General features: G+C 33.8%; 1 protein-coding gene across 3 annotated transcripts in view; it reads right to left on the reverse strand.

Moving 5' to 3' along the window:
- Positions 1–588: 588 nt before the first annotated feature.
- Positions 589–21363, reverse strand: part of LOC126745913 (probable tubulin polyglutamylase TTLL2) — a 46014-nt gene continuing 25239 nt past the window's right edge. For all 3 annotated transcript variants that reach the window (XM_050453964.1, XM_050453963.1, XM_050453962.1), the window contains exons 3-11: positions 12371–12490; positions 12041–12313; positions 11712–11988; positions 1948–2150; positions 1709–1869; positions 1484–1650; positions 1339–1424; positions 1104–1289; positions 589–1051 (exon numbers count right to left, since the gene is read on the reverse strand). In XM_050453964.1, coding sequence (XP_050309921.1) covers positions 923–1051; positions 1104–1289; positions 1339–1424; positions 1484–1650; positions 1709–1869; positions 1948–2150; positions 11712–11988; positions 12041–12313; positions 12371–12490 — 1602 coding nt within the window. In that variant the 3' untranslated portion in view covers positions 589–922. The remainder of the gene's footprint in view (positions 1052–1103; positions 1290–1338; positions 1425–1483; positions 1651–1708; positions 1870–1947; positions 2151–11711; positions 11989–12040; positions 12314–12370; positions 12491–21363) is intronic.

Here is a 21363-nt window from a genome sequence, read left to right on the forward strand (position 1 = left end):
ACATGCGATGCAGCTATATTCTCGCGAAAGAAGACTATACCAGTGCTGGACGATGTATATCAATGTTTTATTTCTATGCACTATTTAAATCTCGACTAAGTTTTAATTTTTAAGTGAAGTGTTTATTTATTTAATTTTGATTAAGTCGGTCTTCGATGTTTTCCTGACATCGATGTTACCATACAAATGGCGGCCATGGTCATTAGACAATCGGCACAGGTCTTGGCCCATTATACCTTTTCTCTATTTCTATGATCAATTTTGAATTCACACTTAACTTAACACATAACTTAACACACTTGAATTCACACATAACGCCGTTAAATTTCTTAACATTGCCACAGTTTCTGAGATCTTAATATTAAGGTTTTAATTTTAACCACCCTAATTTTTGATTTTGTTAAAAATATGGTAAATAAAATACAGACATTTATATTGGAGATATTATTTAATTTGCTATTTGCATAGATGGAGTTAAAAGGTAAACACTGTACTCACATGGTAACATTAATTCTAAAGACAAGATAAAGACAAGATATTTATTGCAATAGATATTTCAAAATCGTATTTCTTAGAGAAAAAATATTTTGATGTTTATTGTTATACTTATTTTTTCTTTTTTTAGAGAGTGCTGGCTGGCATAATGCAAATTTGAGTGGCACCTTGATTAAGAAAATAATAATCTTTTTTATTAATCAATCAAATTGTTATTAAACTCTATAGAAATTGAAATAAAGTAGATAAACTCGAGCATGAATAAAAATGGCAGTTTTAGTGATTGAAATAATGGCAGTTTTAGAAGAGAAGTGTAAATAATGAAATATTATTAAATTGTAATTTTGTTGGTACCGTTTGATATTTTGAGAAACTTTTAACTGAATAGACTTAGTTTGTTAAATTAATTTTATAGAATACAATATTTTTATAGTGGTGGTATCCATATTTCCCCCGTAATATCCATTTCTTGCTGAAGAAACTCCGATAGCTGACTCTCGGAAGCTGCTGGATGTGTCTTTACCAACTCCTTAGCAATTTTATTAAATTTTATTATCTATAACAAATCAGTTTAGATATATGCATTACATCAAAACTTGAATACCTACCTTATTAACCATAGATTTCACCCCAGCATTATTAAAATGATTACTAACATTATTGTTTCTATCTAATTTTTCTTCTCCATCCCATGGCCAAATTCTCACCCATCCACCTTCACTGGGTTTTGGGCAGTTCCAATCTCGCCCATTCCCCCATGGTTTATAATCTGACTTTATGTATATTTCGTCAATCTATAAAATTTATGGTCATAAATGATAATATTACTCATTCTTCACTTACCGGTTTTTCTTTTGGCACGTTATGAGCATAGGCGGAATCCAAACAATGACTATCAAAATGAGCGTCCGGCAGTTTCATGTAAGTCCCTTAAAGTAAAACATGACGTAAATGACCGATTTAAATATTATTTGTTTATAGAACCTACTTTGGTTATGAGCAGACATAGATCGAAATCTAGTTCTGCCTTTGTTTGCTCGAGAGTTTTGATGCTGGTGGTGAGCCGACATTCTTTTATATTTTTTGCGCCACCTTCCGGCAGCACTGATGGCAGATATTGTTTCTTTTAATGACATTTTCTTTTTTTCTTCGTTACTAAATATTCAATAAAATGGGTTAAGCACTAATGTCTATAAACTTTGTGTTAACTTACTTTTCATTTTCTTTATTAGAATCATCCAGCCAAATATTGAAAATGGACAATCCCGTATTATATAGAGGTAATCCTAATAGGTCAAACATATCATGGAGCATTGGCTTTTTCACTAGTCTATCAGCGTCACAATCATTGCTTAAAGCAGGGCTTAAATTTACCTATAAGATATATTTTTAATCAAACAGGAAACGATTTCCTATAAAAACTGTAATAATTGTAAATAGATAATTAATTACCTCAAGTAACCAGGGCCTTAGAGAAGAATCTATCAAAATATCAAATCCAAAAAACTCAAAACAGTTAACAGTTGGAGGAATTTGATGAGCTTGACTCAATATTGTCAAAATTACTATGGTGGTTATTCTTTGCCATATTATCCAATCTGAAGTAGAGGCTTGTTGAAAATATCGTCTTAGCTGCCGTAGAGTCCATTTACACCCTAAAACATATTTAGCCTCTGCGTATTACTTCCTTCTACTTCCAAACGTATTTTTACCATTCTAGGCCTCCATTTAACTTAATAATATATGCTTTAGCATTTATTCAGTTTTGTTCATAAAATTAGTGATCATTTGAATTACGAATGAAAATATTTGTATATCTATTTTGTGCAATTATTAATATTAAAGTAGTTTGTGTGATCTCATAACACAAAATGAAAAAAACCATGGGATGTTAGGATAATGAATTGGTTATAATAGACTAAGAACATTTAAGGACTGCCAGATATTTATACTGTATTGTGGGAGTAATACTAGATTCCAGGTTAACCTAAACTCAATTTTAACTATACGTTTTATATTCTTATACAGGGTGCGGCATAACTGTCTTCCTATTTTTAACTTTCCCTCGTAATGCCGTGCGGCGTCGCAGAATAGTGGGGGTACCGCCACTAAGAGCCGTATGAGAAACAGTTTTGTTTAAACATGTTTTAGTCTGAAGCATCATGTGGATCAACGCACAGCGCGCATTCGCCGTGGAAGTGTACCTCCGCCAAAATCGGTAAGTTATTGCTGCGCAACGAGCGTTCCGGATAAGGTTCCGCGAAATGAAGGAGTCCCGGACCGAAAATCAATTGTGTTGTGGGTCAAGAACTTCAGAGAAACTGGATCTGTTATCAAAAAAGGAGGTGGACGGCCACGGACAGCTCGGACACCCGAAAACATCGAGACTGTGAGACGCTCATTTTTACGGTCACCTAGACGTTCTGCACGGAGACACGCAGCTGCCCTTCGTTTATCTGACCGCACTGTGCGAAGAATTCTTCACAAGATTCTTCGTTTTTATCCATACAAGATGGTTCTGGCACAGGAATTATCAGAACGTGATTGGAGCAATCGGCGTGCTGCATGTGAAATTATGCTTTAAAATTTACCTCAGGGCGCAGTTTTTTTTAGTGACGAGGTACATTTTTACTTGTCTGGCTGGGTAAACAAGCAAAACTTTCGGTATTGGGCCGCTGATAATCCGAGAGAGATACACGAGAAGCCTCTACATAGTGAGAAAGTGACAGTTTGGTGCGCCGTGTCTGAAATGGGGATAATCGGCCCTTACTTCTTTGAAGAAGAAAATCACGCTGTTACTGTCAATTCGGAACGCTATATAGCGATGATTCACATTTTTTTCGCCTTAGCCTTTGCAGGAATGTGCAAGATGCCTGGTTTCAGCAAGATGGGGCAACAGCTCACACATCTCGAGTTTCAATGCATTTATTGAGAGAAATGTTCCCCGGACGTTTGCTCTCCCTGAGAGGCGATATTTCTTGGCCTGCACGCTCGCCCGACCTAACGCCCTGCGACTTCTTTCTTTGGGGTTACCTAAAAGCTGAAGTCTTTAAACATCGTCCAACGACTATTAGACAACTAAAAAAATGCAATCCGCCTAGAATGCGATTCGCAGAATACCCCAAGAAATACTTGCAAGAGTTATGCGAAACTTCAGAAGTCGCTTGCACCAGTACTTCGATAATGGTGGACGGCACTTGCCAGATATTCTCTTCAAGACCACATAGGACAAAAATGTTTTAGTTGTACTTTTAAAATAAAAAAATAAAATCTTTGTATTTCAAATAACATTTCTTTTATTAAGCCTTAAAAACAGGGAGACAATTATGCCGCACCCTGTAGTATACTGGCTGTCTGTATACTATAAGAATATACTAGTATAAAAATAAAACGATATTAACCACGAGACATGGAGTTCAGGGAGACATCATCCGACATACATACGAATTAAAGGCTAAAGGCACAGATACAATCATACCAAAATAACTATCCAGGAGTCACAAGAAACTCATCCAGGTGAGTAACTTGGCCATTTAAAAGGATAAGGAAAAAAGTCAAATAGAAATCTATTAAGGCGAAACATCTGACAGGTGGAATACATATAGAACAGTTTTAACAGAATACAATACCCAAATCATACAGCTTAAGAGGCCTTAATTGAGATCTGACGAAGTTCTGTCGAAAACCAGAATGACACTTGACATTAGTCAGTATCTAATAAAAAGTATACAAAAAGAAAAGAAAAAAAATGTGGACGCATAAGTAAGTGCCTCAAATAAATATTGCTGTAAATATCTATCTCAGTAGTTGCGTGTCCCTTAAAGCTGTTTACCGGTGCCAAGCTCATTGGGAAGGGCATTGAAATATTTTGCTGCATTAAAGCTGAATGACCTTTCATAGGGAGAAGTTTTACGCCTTAGTATTACAAACTTAGCACAATGGCAAGTACGTCGATCATGCACCTCAGAGCCCCTAATAAGCCTGTTAAAACTATACACTAGTTGTTCATTTTTAATTATCTTATAAACAAGAGTATTTAAATGTACCTCAAATCTTTTTTGAAGTTTCACGTGATAAAATTTTCGTAGATCATAACAACACCTTAAGCAGCTGTTCTGCAGTCTCTGAAGGCTAACCTTATTCTTTAATAAAAGACCAGACCCATAAACCACAATAAGACAAAAATGAGACAATCACAGAGCTTTAATTCAAGTCGATTTAAGAAGAACATGCTATAAATATAAAGTGTCCTTAATTATTAAACTTTTTTAGAGAATTAGGAATACATATTTTTTAAATCTTAGATCCCTATTAAGTTTTTGCGGCAAGGACCTAAAGGATTAATAACGAGAAATGAGTTGATAGTATTAATAATGAGGTAATAGGTTTTTTGAGAGTCTTCCAAACACAAGAAATTGTGTTTTATTAGGACAATGACATCCCATTTAACATTTTAAGATCATCGTTGATACGTGATTCAGCTATGTAGATATTTTGATAGTCAAAACAATAATAAAGCTGGAGATCATCAGCATATTGAATATCATTCATAAAATTAAGATGACTGAAAAAATCCGAGGTATAAATAGAATAGAAAAGAGGGCCAAGAATACTGCCTTGGGGTACGCCTTGCTGACCCAATATAGCCGTTAATGAAATGTCATTAAAATACACCTTCTGTTGTCTATTTAAAGTTGAAGTTTAAAGCACCCTGTCCAAACTGCCTACTGGAACTAAAGAAGGAAGGTGGAAAACTTGTGTGGTTACTATGGTTAGGTGGTACACCGCTATGTCCTGGTCATTGCAATGCACCAAGAAATAAGAAAGTAGACGAATTTGCTAGAAAAAGATCTGCTAGCCCCTTTATTGGCTTAGAACCTGCATTAGAAAGGAGAGATATACGAATCTGGGTTAAGAGACAAGACAACACCAAATTCATTGTATGTACGTATATATGTATGTAAATACGACAGTTAAATAGGGACAACGTATAACGGAGACCTGATTTCTTATTTATGCAAAACAGAACCAGAAATTATCTGACACGTAACATGCGCTTGCCAGCCGCTATGTGTCAAAAAGCAACAGATATTTGGAAAAGACACACTAGACCTAGAAGAACTAAATACAAATACCTTTTGTATAGGCTTATGCAGGAGTGTAAACTGTTAAGGTGGGTAGAATAGATGGTAATGTAATAATGTAATGGTATCAACTAGGCTGAGGTGCACTCAAGAATGAAATCAGGAAGTGAAAAGAGACTGAAGGCACACTTCAAAAAATCTTGAAACGTAGTGTTTTAGACAAAAATAATTTGTCAAGCAATTTTTAAATGCGTGAAGAGAATAAGAACTCGAGAGCTTATATAAAAGCATCCAGGCAGCACTAGTGAGCAGCAGAGTATTTTGTATACGCTTAAGGTAATAGCCAAAATATTAGTCTAAAAAGTTAAAACAGTTTGTAAAAGGCTTCAACAAGAGGTTTTTCTCCATGAAGTATGATATACTTGCGAGCACGATAAACTGAGTGCTATTCCTTCCACAATAACCCATTTACGTAACGTTTTTCGAAAGTGGCTAAAATAGCGATTTGAATAAAGTAGTTTTTTTTGTGAAATTTTTAGTGAATAGTTATATAAAACCAATACAGGGTGTCCCGAAATTACATCGCAATATTTTACCAGCTGCATCTTTGTCTAAAAATAAGACAAAAAGTTTATATACAGGAATATTGAAAAGTGAATCGTTTTCATATTACAGGGTGTTTTATAATTCCTATTGAAGATGGTTTTTTATTAATATTTTCGAAACGCCTGGTCGTTATTTTTCGAAATTTTTATCGTATACTACTGTTATTGTTACTAACTGATTTTATACCATTGTATGCTAAAATGTATACAGGGTCGATTAAAATTAGTGGTTAGCAAAGATACAAATGTCATAACTTTTTTTCTAGTTACTTTGTAATTAATTGGTGGATAGCAACACTGTATCAAATATATCGATCTGTTTTGATCTCCGTTGATTTTCGTAAAATTATAAGTTTTTAAGTGCAATCAAAGTATGTTACATCTGCTGAGTGACTAATCTTCAATAGTTTTCTAGTATCCGCTTATAAAATAGCGAACTTTCGCATTCGAAACCTAAAAACAACATTTATCTCGTAAGCATTTTACTGGCCTAACCTAACCTGAGATTGCTTTTATTCAACGTTTCTGCTACGCTGAGAGATAGTAAAATATCAATACTCAAGTGGGGCAGTAACTCTGGCTTTGTCTTGGTCTTGCCCCTGCTGCCGGATTGTGCAGATATTCCTGACGCAATCTTTGCATCGTAATTGGAGTCTGTTGGTATTTGAGCATGGTAATTTGGGGATGAGAATATGCCTTCTGATATCACAGTAGATACATGTGGTAAATGCAAGGACAATTTCATTGTTATAAATAAGTATGTTAAGTGCAGTGGCTGCTTGCTGACATTTCATGCTTCTTGCGTGGCTATTAGAGATTCATGGCTTAAAATAATCGTTGATTGTCCTAACTTGCACTGGTTATGTGATGATTGTAACAAAAAGCACATTCTTAATTCAACCGCCACCAGCTGTGATAATGTCTTGCTAGAAAAGGAGGTGTATTGTCTGAAGAGAGAACTTGAATTAACCAAAAAGTTACTTATAAGCTCTGAATATACTATAGAGTTGCAAAAAACAGTGCTTAATTCTCATAATTTACATGATTCCAAATTGAAATTTTTTAAATTACAAAACAAGAAAAAAGCTTTCTGAATCCTTGGTTATGTCTATCATTAATTATTGTATAATTATGTATTACCCATGTCTAGATAGCATAACGCAAAATCGCTTGCAGCGTATTCAAAACACATGTTGTCGTTTTATTAATAATCTTAGGAAAAGACCATGTATCACAAGCTATACTACAACTTAAATGGCTAAAAATTGTGAATATATTTAAGTTGTATTTATTAGTATTTTTATATCGCCTATTTAAAACACGCACACCTGTGTCTTTGTGTGAAAAGATGATTTACAAAACTGAGGTTCATAGTCGTAATATAAGGCATAATATACTTTCAATGCCACGTCATACTACATCAATGTTTGAACGTTCTTTCATCTATTAAGCTGTCATTCAAAAACCCTTAATTCTAAGATCAAAAACGATTTTCTTTGTTTAAATTTTATTTCAAAATTGTAAATAATTGAGAAAAATTAAAACAATTAACATATTAGCTAAGAAAAAAAAACTGAAAATACCAAAAAAACAAACAAACATTTTCTTGAAACCGGAGGCTTCTAACAAAATAAGACAAGAGTTTTTTATGTAAAAATGTTGGTTCTTTTTAATTTTACTATCCAAATAATTAAAAAGTAACTAGAAAAAAAGTTATGACATTTTTATCTTTGCTGACCACTTATTTTAAACGACCCTGTATTCATTTTAGCATAAAATCCGTTAGTAACAAATAACAGCAGTATACAAAAAAATTTCGAAAAATAATGACCAGGCGTTTCTAAAATATTAACAAAAAACCATCTTCAATTATAAAACACCCTGTAATATGAAAACGAGTCACTTTTCAAGATTCCTGTATATAAAATTTTTGTCTTATTTTTAGACAAAGATGCGGCTGGTAAAATAATGCGATAAAATTTCGGGACACCCTGTACAATCATATCATAGGTCGTTGCTTCCTGGAAAAAATCAGAATACGTTCCTAGATTCGTACCTGATAGAAATCATATTAAAATTATATTGAAATATACCTTATGATTCATTATATAACCATTTAATCATTTAATAACATACAACAAACACTAGACCAATACTAAAAAAGTTTTTATGAACTTTAAGCTAGGATTTTTTTACGTATTTTTGTTTCGTACTCGGGAGGTTTCACACATTTTCTCGGATTCCCTGCTCTATTTACTACCATTGACCGTTAAATGAAACATAACAATCTGTGCAAGAGGCTAATATTATTCTGTAATGTTTTGAAAGACTTGGCAACGACTGTTCTGCAGATTTTTGGATAAAGTGGAATATTTATATTTTATTTTTAAACCTCAACATTAATAAATGATGTTTGATTTGTATTGCTTCCAATAGAGATAAGTCCGTTTATATTATTTCCTTGTCAATAAACTATATGTCAATTATGACAGCGAAAAATTAATCGAAATTTGAAATTCTTCAATGAAAATTTGTGAAGGCCTTAACTTAAAATGTTTTAGCATATTAATATTTCTTTTTTTCTATCTAGGAAATTTCTGCTTATCAGGTTGCGTCTGGAGAATCTGATAAAGCTTCTGATGTATATCGATCTAATCGACAATGATATAAACATTCTTCTGACTAGTTATATTGAAGCAGAATTGGAAAAACTTTAAGAAATATACTCTAAAAAATGATTTAAAGAAGTATTTCATCATTCATGATTTAAATAAGTATTTCAGGGGTAGAAGGGGCGAAGTTAAAAAAGGTACAAGCCCAAATGTTAACCACACCTGCTCGAGTGGTAACTATGCTATCCGGTGCATGCTGCTAGATAACTGACGAGGCTCTGACGACCGAATGATGGCCGGAATAAGAGATATACCTCCAGCTTGTGCTGGAGCGGATTACGGCTACGGGCGGATAAACAAGCAGGGCACTCTTTTGTTGTGAAGTCAAAAAATTGGCCTCAAAGACAAAGGAATTACCACAGCAGTCAACGATATATAGAGACCGAAGGCAACGGAAAACCACGGTATTAAAGATCATTATTAGTTTTCCCAGATCAATTTTTCATAATTCTTTTCATCATGACAGAAAACACGAGAAAAAAGGTCCTCAGTCCCGGGCAGATATTGAAAGTGATGTGAATTGGACTACAAACTAATGTAAAGAAGCTGAAAATCTTCACAGACTCCATGACAGCTTTAATTTTTATAAAAAACCTAAACACAGAATAGGCGCTAACTGAAATAAACCGATTATACCAACTTAACACCATTTACAAATGATCAAGAAAAACTTACTGTAAATCAAAAAACCAAGACTTATTGTAAATCAGGAAGATATTAAGCCTTTCTTACGATAAACAAGAAGACAACGTGGGGACCTTGCATAATGAAATTAAGGGGTCCAACGATCCTTAGATTCGAAGTGGAGCAAGCTGAAGCACTGTTGAAGATCGGTTAAAGTCCAGGACATATGTGCATAAGGGCAGCCGTACACAAGCGACTTTTTTGCAGTCATACCGACCACAATTGTGCGGTCATGTCTCGGCGAACTGCAGCTCATCGTAGGAATAACAGTTTATGCCATACACGGGAGTCGAGCTACGGTCGAAGTTTGCCACAATTCATGAGACGCGACCGCAGAATTGTGGTCGGTATGACTGTAAAAAGTGGCTCGTGTACGGCCGCCCTAAGTGTCAAAACAAGAACAACAACCGGAGGATTTCCTTAGATCGATTTTTTATTACCGGAAAGGTACCCCCAAACCGTGTGAGGACTAGCCTGATGAGCCATGGGCATTCCCCAAAGAATTTATCCTAGGATATATATAAGTAAGTAAAATATATAAGTAATATATATAAGTAAGTATAATTTTATGAAGAAATGAGTGGTAAGGTGCAGTTCGGCTTCATTAGGGGACTGGGAATAAGAGAAGCTTTGTTCTAGCTAAAGCTTCTTGTACAAAAGTGCTATCATCAACAACAAGACGTGTTTTTCTGTGGACAAATAATAAATGCGGCAATGTGGTTCCACCATAACAAGTGGCAACGCGGTAACGTATGACATATGACAGATACAAGAAGGCAGAGCACATGTAGAAAAGAAGACAAGTTTTTCGTTTTTTATAGAACACATGTTTTTTTCTTCAGTAGTTAAATAATAATGTTAATGAAAATATAGGAATGTATGGAAATACTTAAGTTTAAATAAGACCGAAGGATACCCAATTCACATATACCAATACCGTCTTCAAACCAAAATACTCTGTTTTATTAATTACCAAAAAGCTGTCGATATGCTTCGACCAATTGGAATATATCTGAGAGATACTCAAATCATAAAACAACTAGAGTATCAACCGAGGTGTATATTCAAGAGTTGCTACAGATTTGTATTTTGTCTCCGATGTTTTTTAAGATCTATGCTGAGAAAATATTTCAGATTGCTCTCGAAAATGAACCCAGGGATATCAAGGTCAATAGAAGACCTATCAATAATATTAGATGCGTCGATGATACCGTTGTGTTGGCCTCCACTTTGGAGGATCTTCAGCACCTATTAAATAAGATAAATGACATCAGGCGACGGTACCTGCTTGCATATTAACATATCGAAAATGAAATTTATGGTGATCAAAAGATGAATCCGAGTGGTTACACTCGAGGTAGAGGGCCAAAACATCGGACAAGTGAAGAGTTTTAGGTAAGTACCTCTGATATGTTGTTAACAGCGAGTAGAACTGTAACGAGGAAATTAAGGTTCAAATCGGTATGGTCAACGGCATAATATCCTGAATATTCTCCTATAGCAGTGCTTGGACCTCCGACTAAGAGTGAAAAAATGCTACGTGTGACCTATCGTATTGTATAGGGCTGAAACATGGTCAATCAAAATAAGATCACTCAATCGCATCGAAGTTCGAGATGTAGACTCTCCGTAGACTATTAAGATCCCATAGATCGACACATTACAAACGAGGAAGTACTGCGGAGAGCAGGTATAGACAGACAACTTCTAAATATAGTTAAAAACTGAAAGATGTCATACCTGAGACACATCGTAACAATGCCTCTCTAAGCCATTCTGAAGCTTGGTCTACAGGGCAAGGAAGGCCGAAGGGGATTAAGGCGAAAACAGCACCTGTGGCTCCAAAAGAAGACCACACCCTTAAAATCATTTGAGGGATGTGCGGCAGATCCCCAACGTGCAGGATGCATATGAAACCGGAAGAAGAAGAAGAAAGTATTTCAAAGAGTTTGCAGAAAAATAAGATTTGACTTAAGTCTCAATGGAGAAGTAAACGTTATCTCTAATTTTTTTAATCAACAAGTATGTTAAAGGTAGCAAAATCTTCAATAAAAATAATGTTCTTATATAACATAAGTGTTTTTATAATGATATCATGAAGATTGACTTTTCAGGCGAAAAATATTTCAAATTTACAACACAGTTCAAGCTACATTGTTTTAAAGACTAACCTGATCCAACTCTTTCCTTCATTTCCGGATAACCAGGTCCTAATTTGTTTATGGAGCAATTTGTGAGGTGTCTAAATGGATTTTTTAGGTCGTTTAAGCTGAACTTATCAGTTCCAAATCTGGCAAGACCTTCCCTGTACATATATATCGTTAATGGATGGTACGAAGGTACGCAAACGTACAATCTTAAGTCGAATTTATATCCTCCGATCAAAAATGGTCTTTCGATGTACCTTTGAACTACTGTGTTGCTGTCGTAATTCAGTTCGCTAAGTTTCTACAATTGTTTTCTATTAAAACGTGCTCTTTATAGTAGTAAATAAGTTTACTTTAAACAAAAAAATCCCTCTGCCTTGACTCTGAGCTACGGGCTTGCATATCCATATAGGTTTCTCATCTGGAAACCTGGAATCGTCATCTCTACTACTTTGAGGTCTTCCCTTGCTACATTCTGCCGCTAGTTTTGTATATTCTAACGGTAAATTGTATCCATGAGGGCTAAAATCGTAAACTGATCCATAAATTTTTCTCATACATCTTAGATATCGAATCAGGTTGTCCTTTCTGCATATAGCAGATCCCTTTGGGATATGATTTAAGAACTAAAAAATAATATAATATATGAATTGATCGCCAAAAAAATTCAAAATTATACAGACCTGCCAAGCATAAATACTTTTGTGGTGGCTCACTGAAAACCCAGAGGTCCTCCACCATATATTCCAGTTATTTTCATTGTTTTCAGAGTTGTATTCTTTCCACCCGCGTTCAAGGCAAACCTTATATTTAATAAAGAAAATATATTAATGATAGTAATTAAAATAAAAATTAGATAGAAAATTCCTGTAATTTTTTATTAGCAGATTAGTAATATAGGGTAATGTTGTATAAGAGTACGCACTTAAAAACTCTAAAATATTTCTCAGTTTTAGGCGAAGTGTAAATTTTTAAAATTTTATAATATAAAGTAATCACAGTCAAACATGTTTTAAACATGTTATGCTATATATTGTAAGACGAAAAGGAGTTATTCAATTTTTTTGAAAAGTCTTCACATGCATGCTCTGATGCACAAACATTTATAAGAGTACGCATACTAATGTATAAGAGTACGCTCTATATCTTTCTCTAAAATATGGTTGCACGTCATGTTATATTTGATTATTTACTAAGAAAATGAAAAGATTTCATATAGGAAAAGTTTATTGAAAGTAATACAAAATTAAAAAATATTCCTTAAAGGAAAATGAAAAACCTAGTATCTGCTTAAAGTCGTCACTCTAAATAATTAAAACAAACAAAGTCTCCCATTACATATGTAGTGCAAGATTCATGCCACCAACTGTTACACCAAGAACACAAAATCCAGTCATCATCTTCAAAAGATTCTGAGTACAATCTTCCACATCCTGGGCAACGTTCTTCCTTTTCGACACCTTTATTAATTTTCTTTTTTACCTTTTTTGTTTTCTGTGATTTTGAGCCAGTAGCAACTAGTTTTCTCTTTACTGCTTCAATTTTTTTTCTTCTTTTCCTTTCCTAATTCCGGCAAGTTCTTGAAGTTCATCCTTGAATGGAGTACTAGAGAGTATTTCGGATTTCTGTGATCTTGATCTAGAGCGATTTGGTTTTTCTTTTATTTGCGGCAAAGGTAAAATTTCTGCAGCTGGGATCGACCGATTTAAAGCCTCTTGCTCAAAAGTAGTCGAGTTCTTTGATATAAGTTCCCCCATCTACACAGACTATATCAAGGCTGGCAATATCCAACGGTAGTGTGGCATGTATCGGAATACTCGTGGAAGGTTCGGGATCATCTATTTCCACCACAACTTCATCATTGAGCTGGCCATTCTCTGTATAATTTGGTGCGTCTGGAGTATTAAAAGGTGCGTCTGTCCCACAGGACGGGGCAAAATCATCATCGTTAAACTGATCCGGATTATAGGGATATATTCCGGAAGCTCTGAATGAGTTTTCTTATTTTCCGATATTGGCGACGCTGGTGTAAGCTTGGTTAAATAGTCCGGCAACTTGCATCTGCGTTATTACCTTTCCAGGGTTACTTACCATCCACTTTATCACACTCTCAACTGTAATCACACTTTAATGGGCCAAAGAAACCAACATCTAGTGGTTACATCCTGTGGCTTGCATGAGGTGGTGGAGAGAGTAAATCAATATAGTTATCCCTGCAGAAGTTTATTGCATCTAAATCACGGTGAGAGGAATGAATGGTTCTCGAGGATCAACAGTACTTGATTTTCGGCACTAGGTTTGCTGTAGCTCTTGAAATGCCGCAACCACTGACAAAATAATTCTTTGTTTATAAACCCAGAGTCCGATATCATTTTGCAGGTACCAGTAGGTGCATTTAAAAAGAGCTCATTTTTCATCCTTTTTCTGGAAAATATCATAGCCGGAGGAATATATGTCCCCGTAACGCTAAAACAACATACCGCTTTAACAAGTTGTCCGCGATCTGCGCTAGTTACTTTTCCGACAAGTTTTTTGCCTTTGCTGGATAAATCCTGGGGTAATTTATTAGGTACTGTACCCCTGTTTCGTCCGTGTTGTATATTGAATTTGATAGGTAGTTTCTTTTTTCATAAAGAGTCTTAAGCTTTTAAAAAACCGATCTACCTGGCTTTAATTGAAACCCAATATTCCACCCATTGAACATTTTTCTGGCTGCCGAATTACACTTTTGTGTCTTTGACAAAACCCTTTTATTCACGATTCACCTGCCATTTTTTTAATATTGCTACAAATCCTAACATCCTTAGAGCCTTGTATATCATTTTATCAATGTATTGTACAAAAGATAGCGAGGGATCAATTGTAACTCCTATGTACCCAATATAGGGCACTCCACCTAATGAGGAGTTGTTCACTTTATATTCAAAAATCATATTGTTTTTCTTCTTTGGGCAACAGAGAAAATGGACATTACAGCGCCAGCCTTGCCAAATTAGCCTGCAGTCGGCGTCAGTCATGAAGGAATGACACAAATGATAAAGCACTTGAGGGCATCAACAAAACAAAGAAATCTTGAGTAAAGGAAACACTTAAAAATGTCACTAATAAAAACATTAAATAAAAGGGGACCCAAATGGGACCCCTGATGACCACGTGAAGGCACAGTGATTTGTTTAGATTTGGAATTGTGTACCCTTATTATTTAAGTGCGATCTTAAAGGTAACTCTGAATCCACATCAACATACTACCGCCAATACCAGCAGCTCCCAATTTCTAAATTAAAATAGTATGGTTGACCCTGTCAAATACCTTGGAGAAGTCGGTATATATTGCGTAGATCTCACCGGAACAATCCAAAATCTCCGACAGATTATCATATATTAACAAATTAAGATCAGTAGATTTTCGTCTGAGGAACCCATATTGTTTCTCCATGAGAGTGCAAGATAATAAGTTCGATAAAGATAAAGTGACAATTTTTTCAAATAACTTAGGAATGGTGCTAATGTTACATACTGATCTATAGTCTGTAATATATTCCTTATTTCCAGATTTTTATATTGGAGGTAAATAGCCGACCTTCCAAGATTTAGGAAATATAGGAAATATCTTCAGGTCTATTTAAGTCAGTATCAATCCTAAAAACAGACCTAAAATATTCTGCAAAAAGGTCGGGCAGCTCAAGACCCAAATTACAGTGATTTTTAGCATAGAATGAAAATGGAAAGTTTTCAGTTCCTTCAGTTCAGTTCCTTTGTTTGGAATTTACAAACGTCCAAAACTGTCGGATGTTTCTGTTAACCAACAAGGAAGAATCACAACGAGTAGCATATTCTCTGTAACAAGTTTCGATAAGGTTTTACACTTACTTCGGAGCCTACAAAAACTTAAGTAAGCCAAATGCCCATCAATATCCTTAAAAATCATGTGAGTTCGCTTTTTTGTCATAGTAAGCTTTTGCACTTGGGGATTAAGCCATTTAGGATTTTTTCTTTAGAAAACTAATATCAATGATAAGATACAAAATACTATAAAAAATTTCAGATATGTGATCAGGAGGATCTTACTAATATCCCAAGCTACCTTAACTCTACTACTCACAGAAACTTCTAGGTTACCTTATAAAATAGTGTTCTCCCCAGCTGTTGATCATAGAAAAAACAAACAAATGACTGTGTTGATATGTTTTAAATGAAACGATCCAAAATAAGTTTAATAATTGAAATTGAAAGAGCTGGAAGATCAACTAAGCATATAGTGTATGAAGTTGTTTTAGTTGTCTATATATGAGATATTACCAAATTAAAATTATTTACCAAATGTCATAATGAAAAGCAGAGTTATGGCAAAGAACTAGTAACAAAAGCGAAAACGATATTACTTCAGGCACAGGGTAGGTCAACTAAAAAGGCCTTATTTTTATTATCATTTCTTTCCACATCTAGGTGCAAACCATAGTTATTTCGATATAGCATATAATTTTTAGAATATCATTTTGCGTGCTATCTACATCCCTTCTGCTTCTCCTTTATCAATTTATGGGTAATTTGCCGCTGCATCCATGGATCTTGCGAGTATTAATCCTAGTTGTGATATTTTATTGTGTGGTGACCACAATGAAATATCACAACTAGCGGTATGGAGGAACTCTGTGAACGGACTGTGTGTTGAGATGGCTGAGTCTATATCATCTGCAAATATGCTATATAGTTGTTTTAACTATATTAATCTTGAGCAGGTAAACGTCTTGCCAAATTTTTTGGTACATTTCTTGATCTGTTTTTTTCAAGTTTATCTAAAGTTGAAGTTATATATGCTACTGAAAATGTATCACCAGTTTCAAACTACCATCCTAAGTATTCCTATTAATTGTGATTTAGATCTTAAGTATGATGTTTATTATTATGATTATGTGAGCTGTGATTTTGTTGCCATTAATAATTACCTTGCTAGCATGAATTGGACTGCTTTTAATCAGCAAGATATTAATAAATGCATTTTCCCCACTTGGTTTAGTAGAAAATTACAGACTCTTGTTATTCAAAAAAAGCTTGCTCACACAAAATTTAAAGAAGTAAGGATCCTGTGGATTATGTTAATTTTTCAAATTTGAGGAATAAATGTAAAAGTCTTCGTGATGAATGTTTTAACTCATATATTAAAAGATTAAATACTGAAATTTCTCATGATTCTTCTTCATTTTGGAAACACGTCAATAGATTGCGTAGGTCTAATTCATACCCTAATAGCATGCATATGGAACTCGAGGTTGCTGGTCAGGATATTTTAAGCTTATTTGCTAGGACTTATTTGAAAACTACATACAGGCAACCTATCAGCAAGGCTCTTGACTATAAGTTTGATTACAGTCTGAATTTAAATTGCATCTCTTTTTATTTATTGAATATATTTAATGAAATTTCACGCCTTCCTAACAAAAATTCTTTTGCCCCTGATGGTATCTCATCTCTAAGCCTTTCCATCACCTTTTCAATCTTTGCGTGACATCAGGCAAGTTTCCCGAGTATTGAAATGTAAGTTATAACATCAATTTATAAAAATAATGATAGAACTGACATTTGTAACTATAAAGGTATGTGTGTATTCAGTCTGCAACTCCTAAGCTATTTGACAGGTTGTTTTTTATTCAATTTTCTTGGCAATGTAGACAATTGCTTAGTGATCATCAGCATGGTTTTTCTCACGGTAGATCTATGGTGCCTAACTTGTTGACTTACCAGTATGACTTGATCGGTGCTTTTGAGATCTCTGTACAGGTCGATAGTGTGTATACAGATTTCTCAAAGGCGTTTGATACGGTTGATCACGATCATCTGGTTAGGAAGTTTGGGGCCATGTAAGACTTTGGTTGAATTTTGTCTTAGTTTTTTGACTGGTCGCACACAGTTGGTCAGAATAAATAATTATATTTCTAATGGTATTGAAGAATCTTCAGGAGTGCCTCAAGGTTTGCATATTGGACTGGTCTCTTTTAACTTGTTTATAAGAGATTTGAGTGATATAATTGTTGATTCAAAGCATCTTGCTTATGCTGATGATTTTAAACTGTATAAACCCATTGAATCATATCTTGATGCTGAGCTACCTTAATTCGATTTAAATTGTGTTGCTGAGTGGTGTAAGAGCAATAGTCTAGAACTGAATGTAAAGAAGTGTATATGTATTTCGTTTGGTCGTTTTAATAAAATTATTAATTATCAGCAATGCACAATCAATAATAACGAACTGATGTCAGTTAATACAGTTAAAGATTTAGGTATTCTTTTCGATACTAAGCTAACTTTTTTACCGCACATTCTGGATATTATTAACAGGAGTATGTGTAGTCTTAGTTTTATCACTAGAGATAGTGTAAATCTTTCATCTTACTGCTTCAAATTGCTTTATTACTCTTTGGTTCATTCCTTACTTGAGTATGCATCTGTAATTTGGCCTCTAAAGTTAATATTTTTTGTAATTATTACATCCACTATAATGCTATCTGTGTCCAATTTAATATCCTTAATATTGAAGCCTTTTATTCTCATGCTTTAACACTTTATAAGATTTTGAATAGTTTATATCATGGTCCTACCATCTTGGAAGCAATTTCTTTTAACACCTGTCAAAGAAGGGTCAACTACCCTATCTTTTGTTTAGCCTTTCATCCGACTAGTACTTTGCGTTTCTTAAATGAAAGTAGTTTGCATCCATTTTTCCGCGGCTTAAGATTATTCAAATCTAAAATTGTTAATTTTAGACTTTAACCTACGTTCCTTGTATAGTGTTAAGTATTTAGCTTTGTTAATGATTGTCTTTTCTGTGAAGTTTTATAATAATAATAATAATAATATTAATAAACGTCTTTTATTTAACAAACAAATTATTTACAGTTGTGATTATCATACATACATTTCTATAGAGATATAAGAGAGGCGAAGTCTAGCCATGTGGCTACTCTTACTTAACCTACCTAATCCCTCTGAAGTAAAAATAAAACAATATCATGCAACTTATTAGCGAATAGCTCTTTAAATGTACGCACACATTGTAGAAAAAAAGTTACTTAAAGAATTATTATACACAACGACAAACTGTGCGATACAAAAGACCGTAATATAGCTTTATCCAGTAGCAGGTAGAGATTTTCGTTAAAAAGTAGACAGTTATATTTTAAAATAATTTCAAAGCCTAGTCCAGTTGAGCATACAATGCCAATACCTATTTATAATTTCTTCAAATATATTATAAGGTTGGTTTATTACACAAGTTAGATACACTTTTCCCATTTTTTAGTTTTTTTTAATTTTTTTTTTTATTAAATAATGCTTCAACATGCTCATTTTAAGTGTCTTTTTGTCTTTAATAAGAAAGAAAAAAAATCCTTTCTTATTCATGATGAGTTTGTTGATTAAATAAAATCCGCGTATGCTTGTGTTTTACAGTATTTACGTGCGAGAATTATATCAATGGTGTAAATAATAAATAGGGGTGATAAAATAGCTCCTTGTGACACACCCGACAGAACATCCAATGCATTCGACGTATTATTGTTATAGACCACCTTTTGCGATCGTTGTTAGAAATGAATTAATTAATTAAACAGAGTCCGCGTCGAACCCATAATATTTTAGCTTAGCTAATAGGAGACGGTGATCCAGAGTATCAAAGGCCTTGGAGAAGTCTAGAAGTACCAAAATTTTATGTAGCCTTCATCGCAGGCCCTGAATATATCATCAAGCACAGATGCTAAAGCAGATACTGTACTAAAATTCTCTTGAAATCCAAATTAATTATCAGGCAGGATTTTATGAACAGTAAAATAAGTGAATATTTGGTTATAAAGGATTCGCTCAACAATTTTTGACAGGGTGGGAAGAATACTTATGATCCTCAACTCAGAAAAATGGGAGGGCTGACTGTTCCTTGGTAGTGGGATTCCCAGAGCAGTTTTCCAGATTGTTGGGACTTGTTTCTTCTCTATGGCCGTGTTAAAAATGTGTAAAATTATATGATCTATTAAAGGGCTACATATTTTTAGCATTTTTGAATTAATTTGATCTATACCAACAGCGTTAGTTCAAATGTTATGTAGAGCGGAGTGTATTTCATCTATTGTAGCTAAAGGAAATTTGAAGTTTATTTCTGGGTTGAATATATGGATGTTATAATATAAAATTTGATTATTTGAGGGATTTGATATGAATTGCAAAAAGGATGTAAAATAACTATTAATTTCATTAGGATTTGAGAGGTTACTTGGTATAATGTTTTTTTTTTGTGAGCGAACATTTAAAGCTTGAAGAGTTTTCCAGAGTTTAGCTGTCTTGTTTAATTGAGAAGTATTTATAATATATCTCTTTTTTTCAGCTCTAGTGGCAGATAATGTCTGGTTACGAATATTTTTATAGAGTAAATGGTCAGCGTCCGATCTAGTTTTTCTATACTTTTGCCAACTTTTATCTCTCAATACTTTTAGGTGACGAATTTCATCATTTAACCAAGGAGCTTTTGGTTTTGTTGCTCGGACCTCTATTATGGGAGCATGTTTATCAAAAAGTTCTATAATGAAATGGTTGAAAAGTTCTAGTTTACTTTCTAAGTTCTTTTCCCATAAAATTTGATGCCACGACAAATTTAAAAGATAATTTTCAAAATTTAGTTGATTAAAATTTCTAAATGATCTAAAAGAGAATATTCTAGGAGGTATTAAGAGACATATTAACATATACTAAATAATGGTCAGAAATTGCATTTGAAGATATCGTTCCACATTGTTTTACTATGTCAAAATTATTGATAAATATAGGACCAATAAGAGTGCTTGAGGTCTCCGTCACTCTAGTAAGCTCATTTATAAGCTGTTGCAGACCATAAAACTCAAAAGTATTCAGTATAGGATTAGATAAATAAAAAAGTTGATGTTAAAATCTCCCAGGTATACTTTTGTAGTATATCCGCTTGAAGAAATGTCTCAGATATTATGTTTTTAAAATCATTTATCATATTATTGTTTATATTTGTGTTAGGTGGTCGATAAAAAGCTCCAATTATTATATTTTTATTTGGAAGTGTAATTTTAAAAAATATGTATTCTAGTTGATCAGATGTTTGAAAATTAAAATCAATAGTTGTATGTTTTAGATTACGTTTTACATAGGCACCAACTCCCCCACCTCTACCAAATCGATCCTTGCGATAAAAACAGTACCCAGGGATATTCAGTGCATCGACAGATAAATTATTGTTTAGCCACGTCTCGGTTAACACAACAACATCGAAGTCATGTTCAACAACCAATGAGGTAAACTCATGAAAACTATTGAAAAACGATCTTACATTGAGTTGTGCAACCTTAATGCTTTATAAAAGAACACAGGTATATACAAGCATAATAGTGACATTTTTCATTACCAAGTGAAGCTTATGCAACTAAAGGAGTAAATGGCGTTAAATTAAAAAAAAAATTATCAAAACAAAAAAAAATGGTATATGTTTTAAAAGAAGTGATATTATGTTATCAATATTATTTATATCTATACTGAACCAGAGATAGGCTTACAAAATTAGTAGGTGTTAATTTAATTATTAATTAAATAAATATTATAACAAATTTACAAACGTTAATCCCACTTAACTACTGCAAAAGACAAAAGCAAAGAAAAAGAATAAATA

The sequence above is a fragment of the Anthonomus grandis genome, chromosome 16, assembly GCF_022605725.1.
Source record: "Anthonomus grandis grandis chromosome 16, icAntGran1.3, whole genome shotgun sequence".
Classification (NCBI taxonomy): domain Eukaryota; kingdom Metazoa; phylum Arthropoda; class Insecta; order Coleoptera; family Curculionidae; genus Anthonomus; species Anthonomus grandis.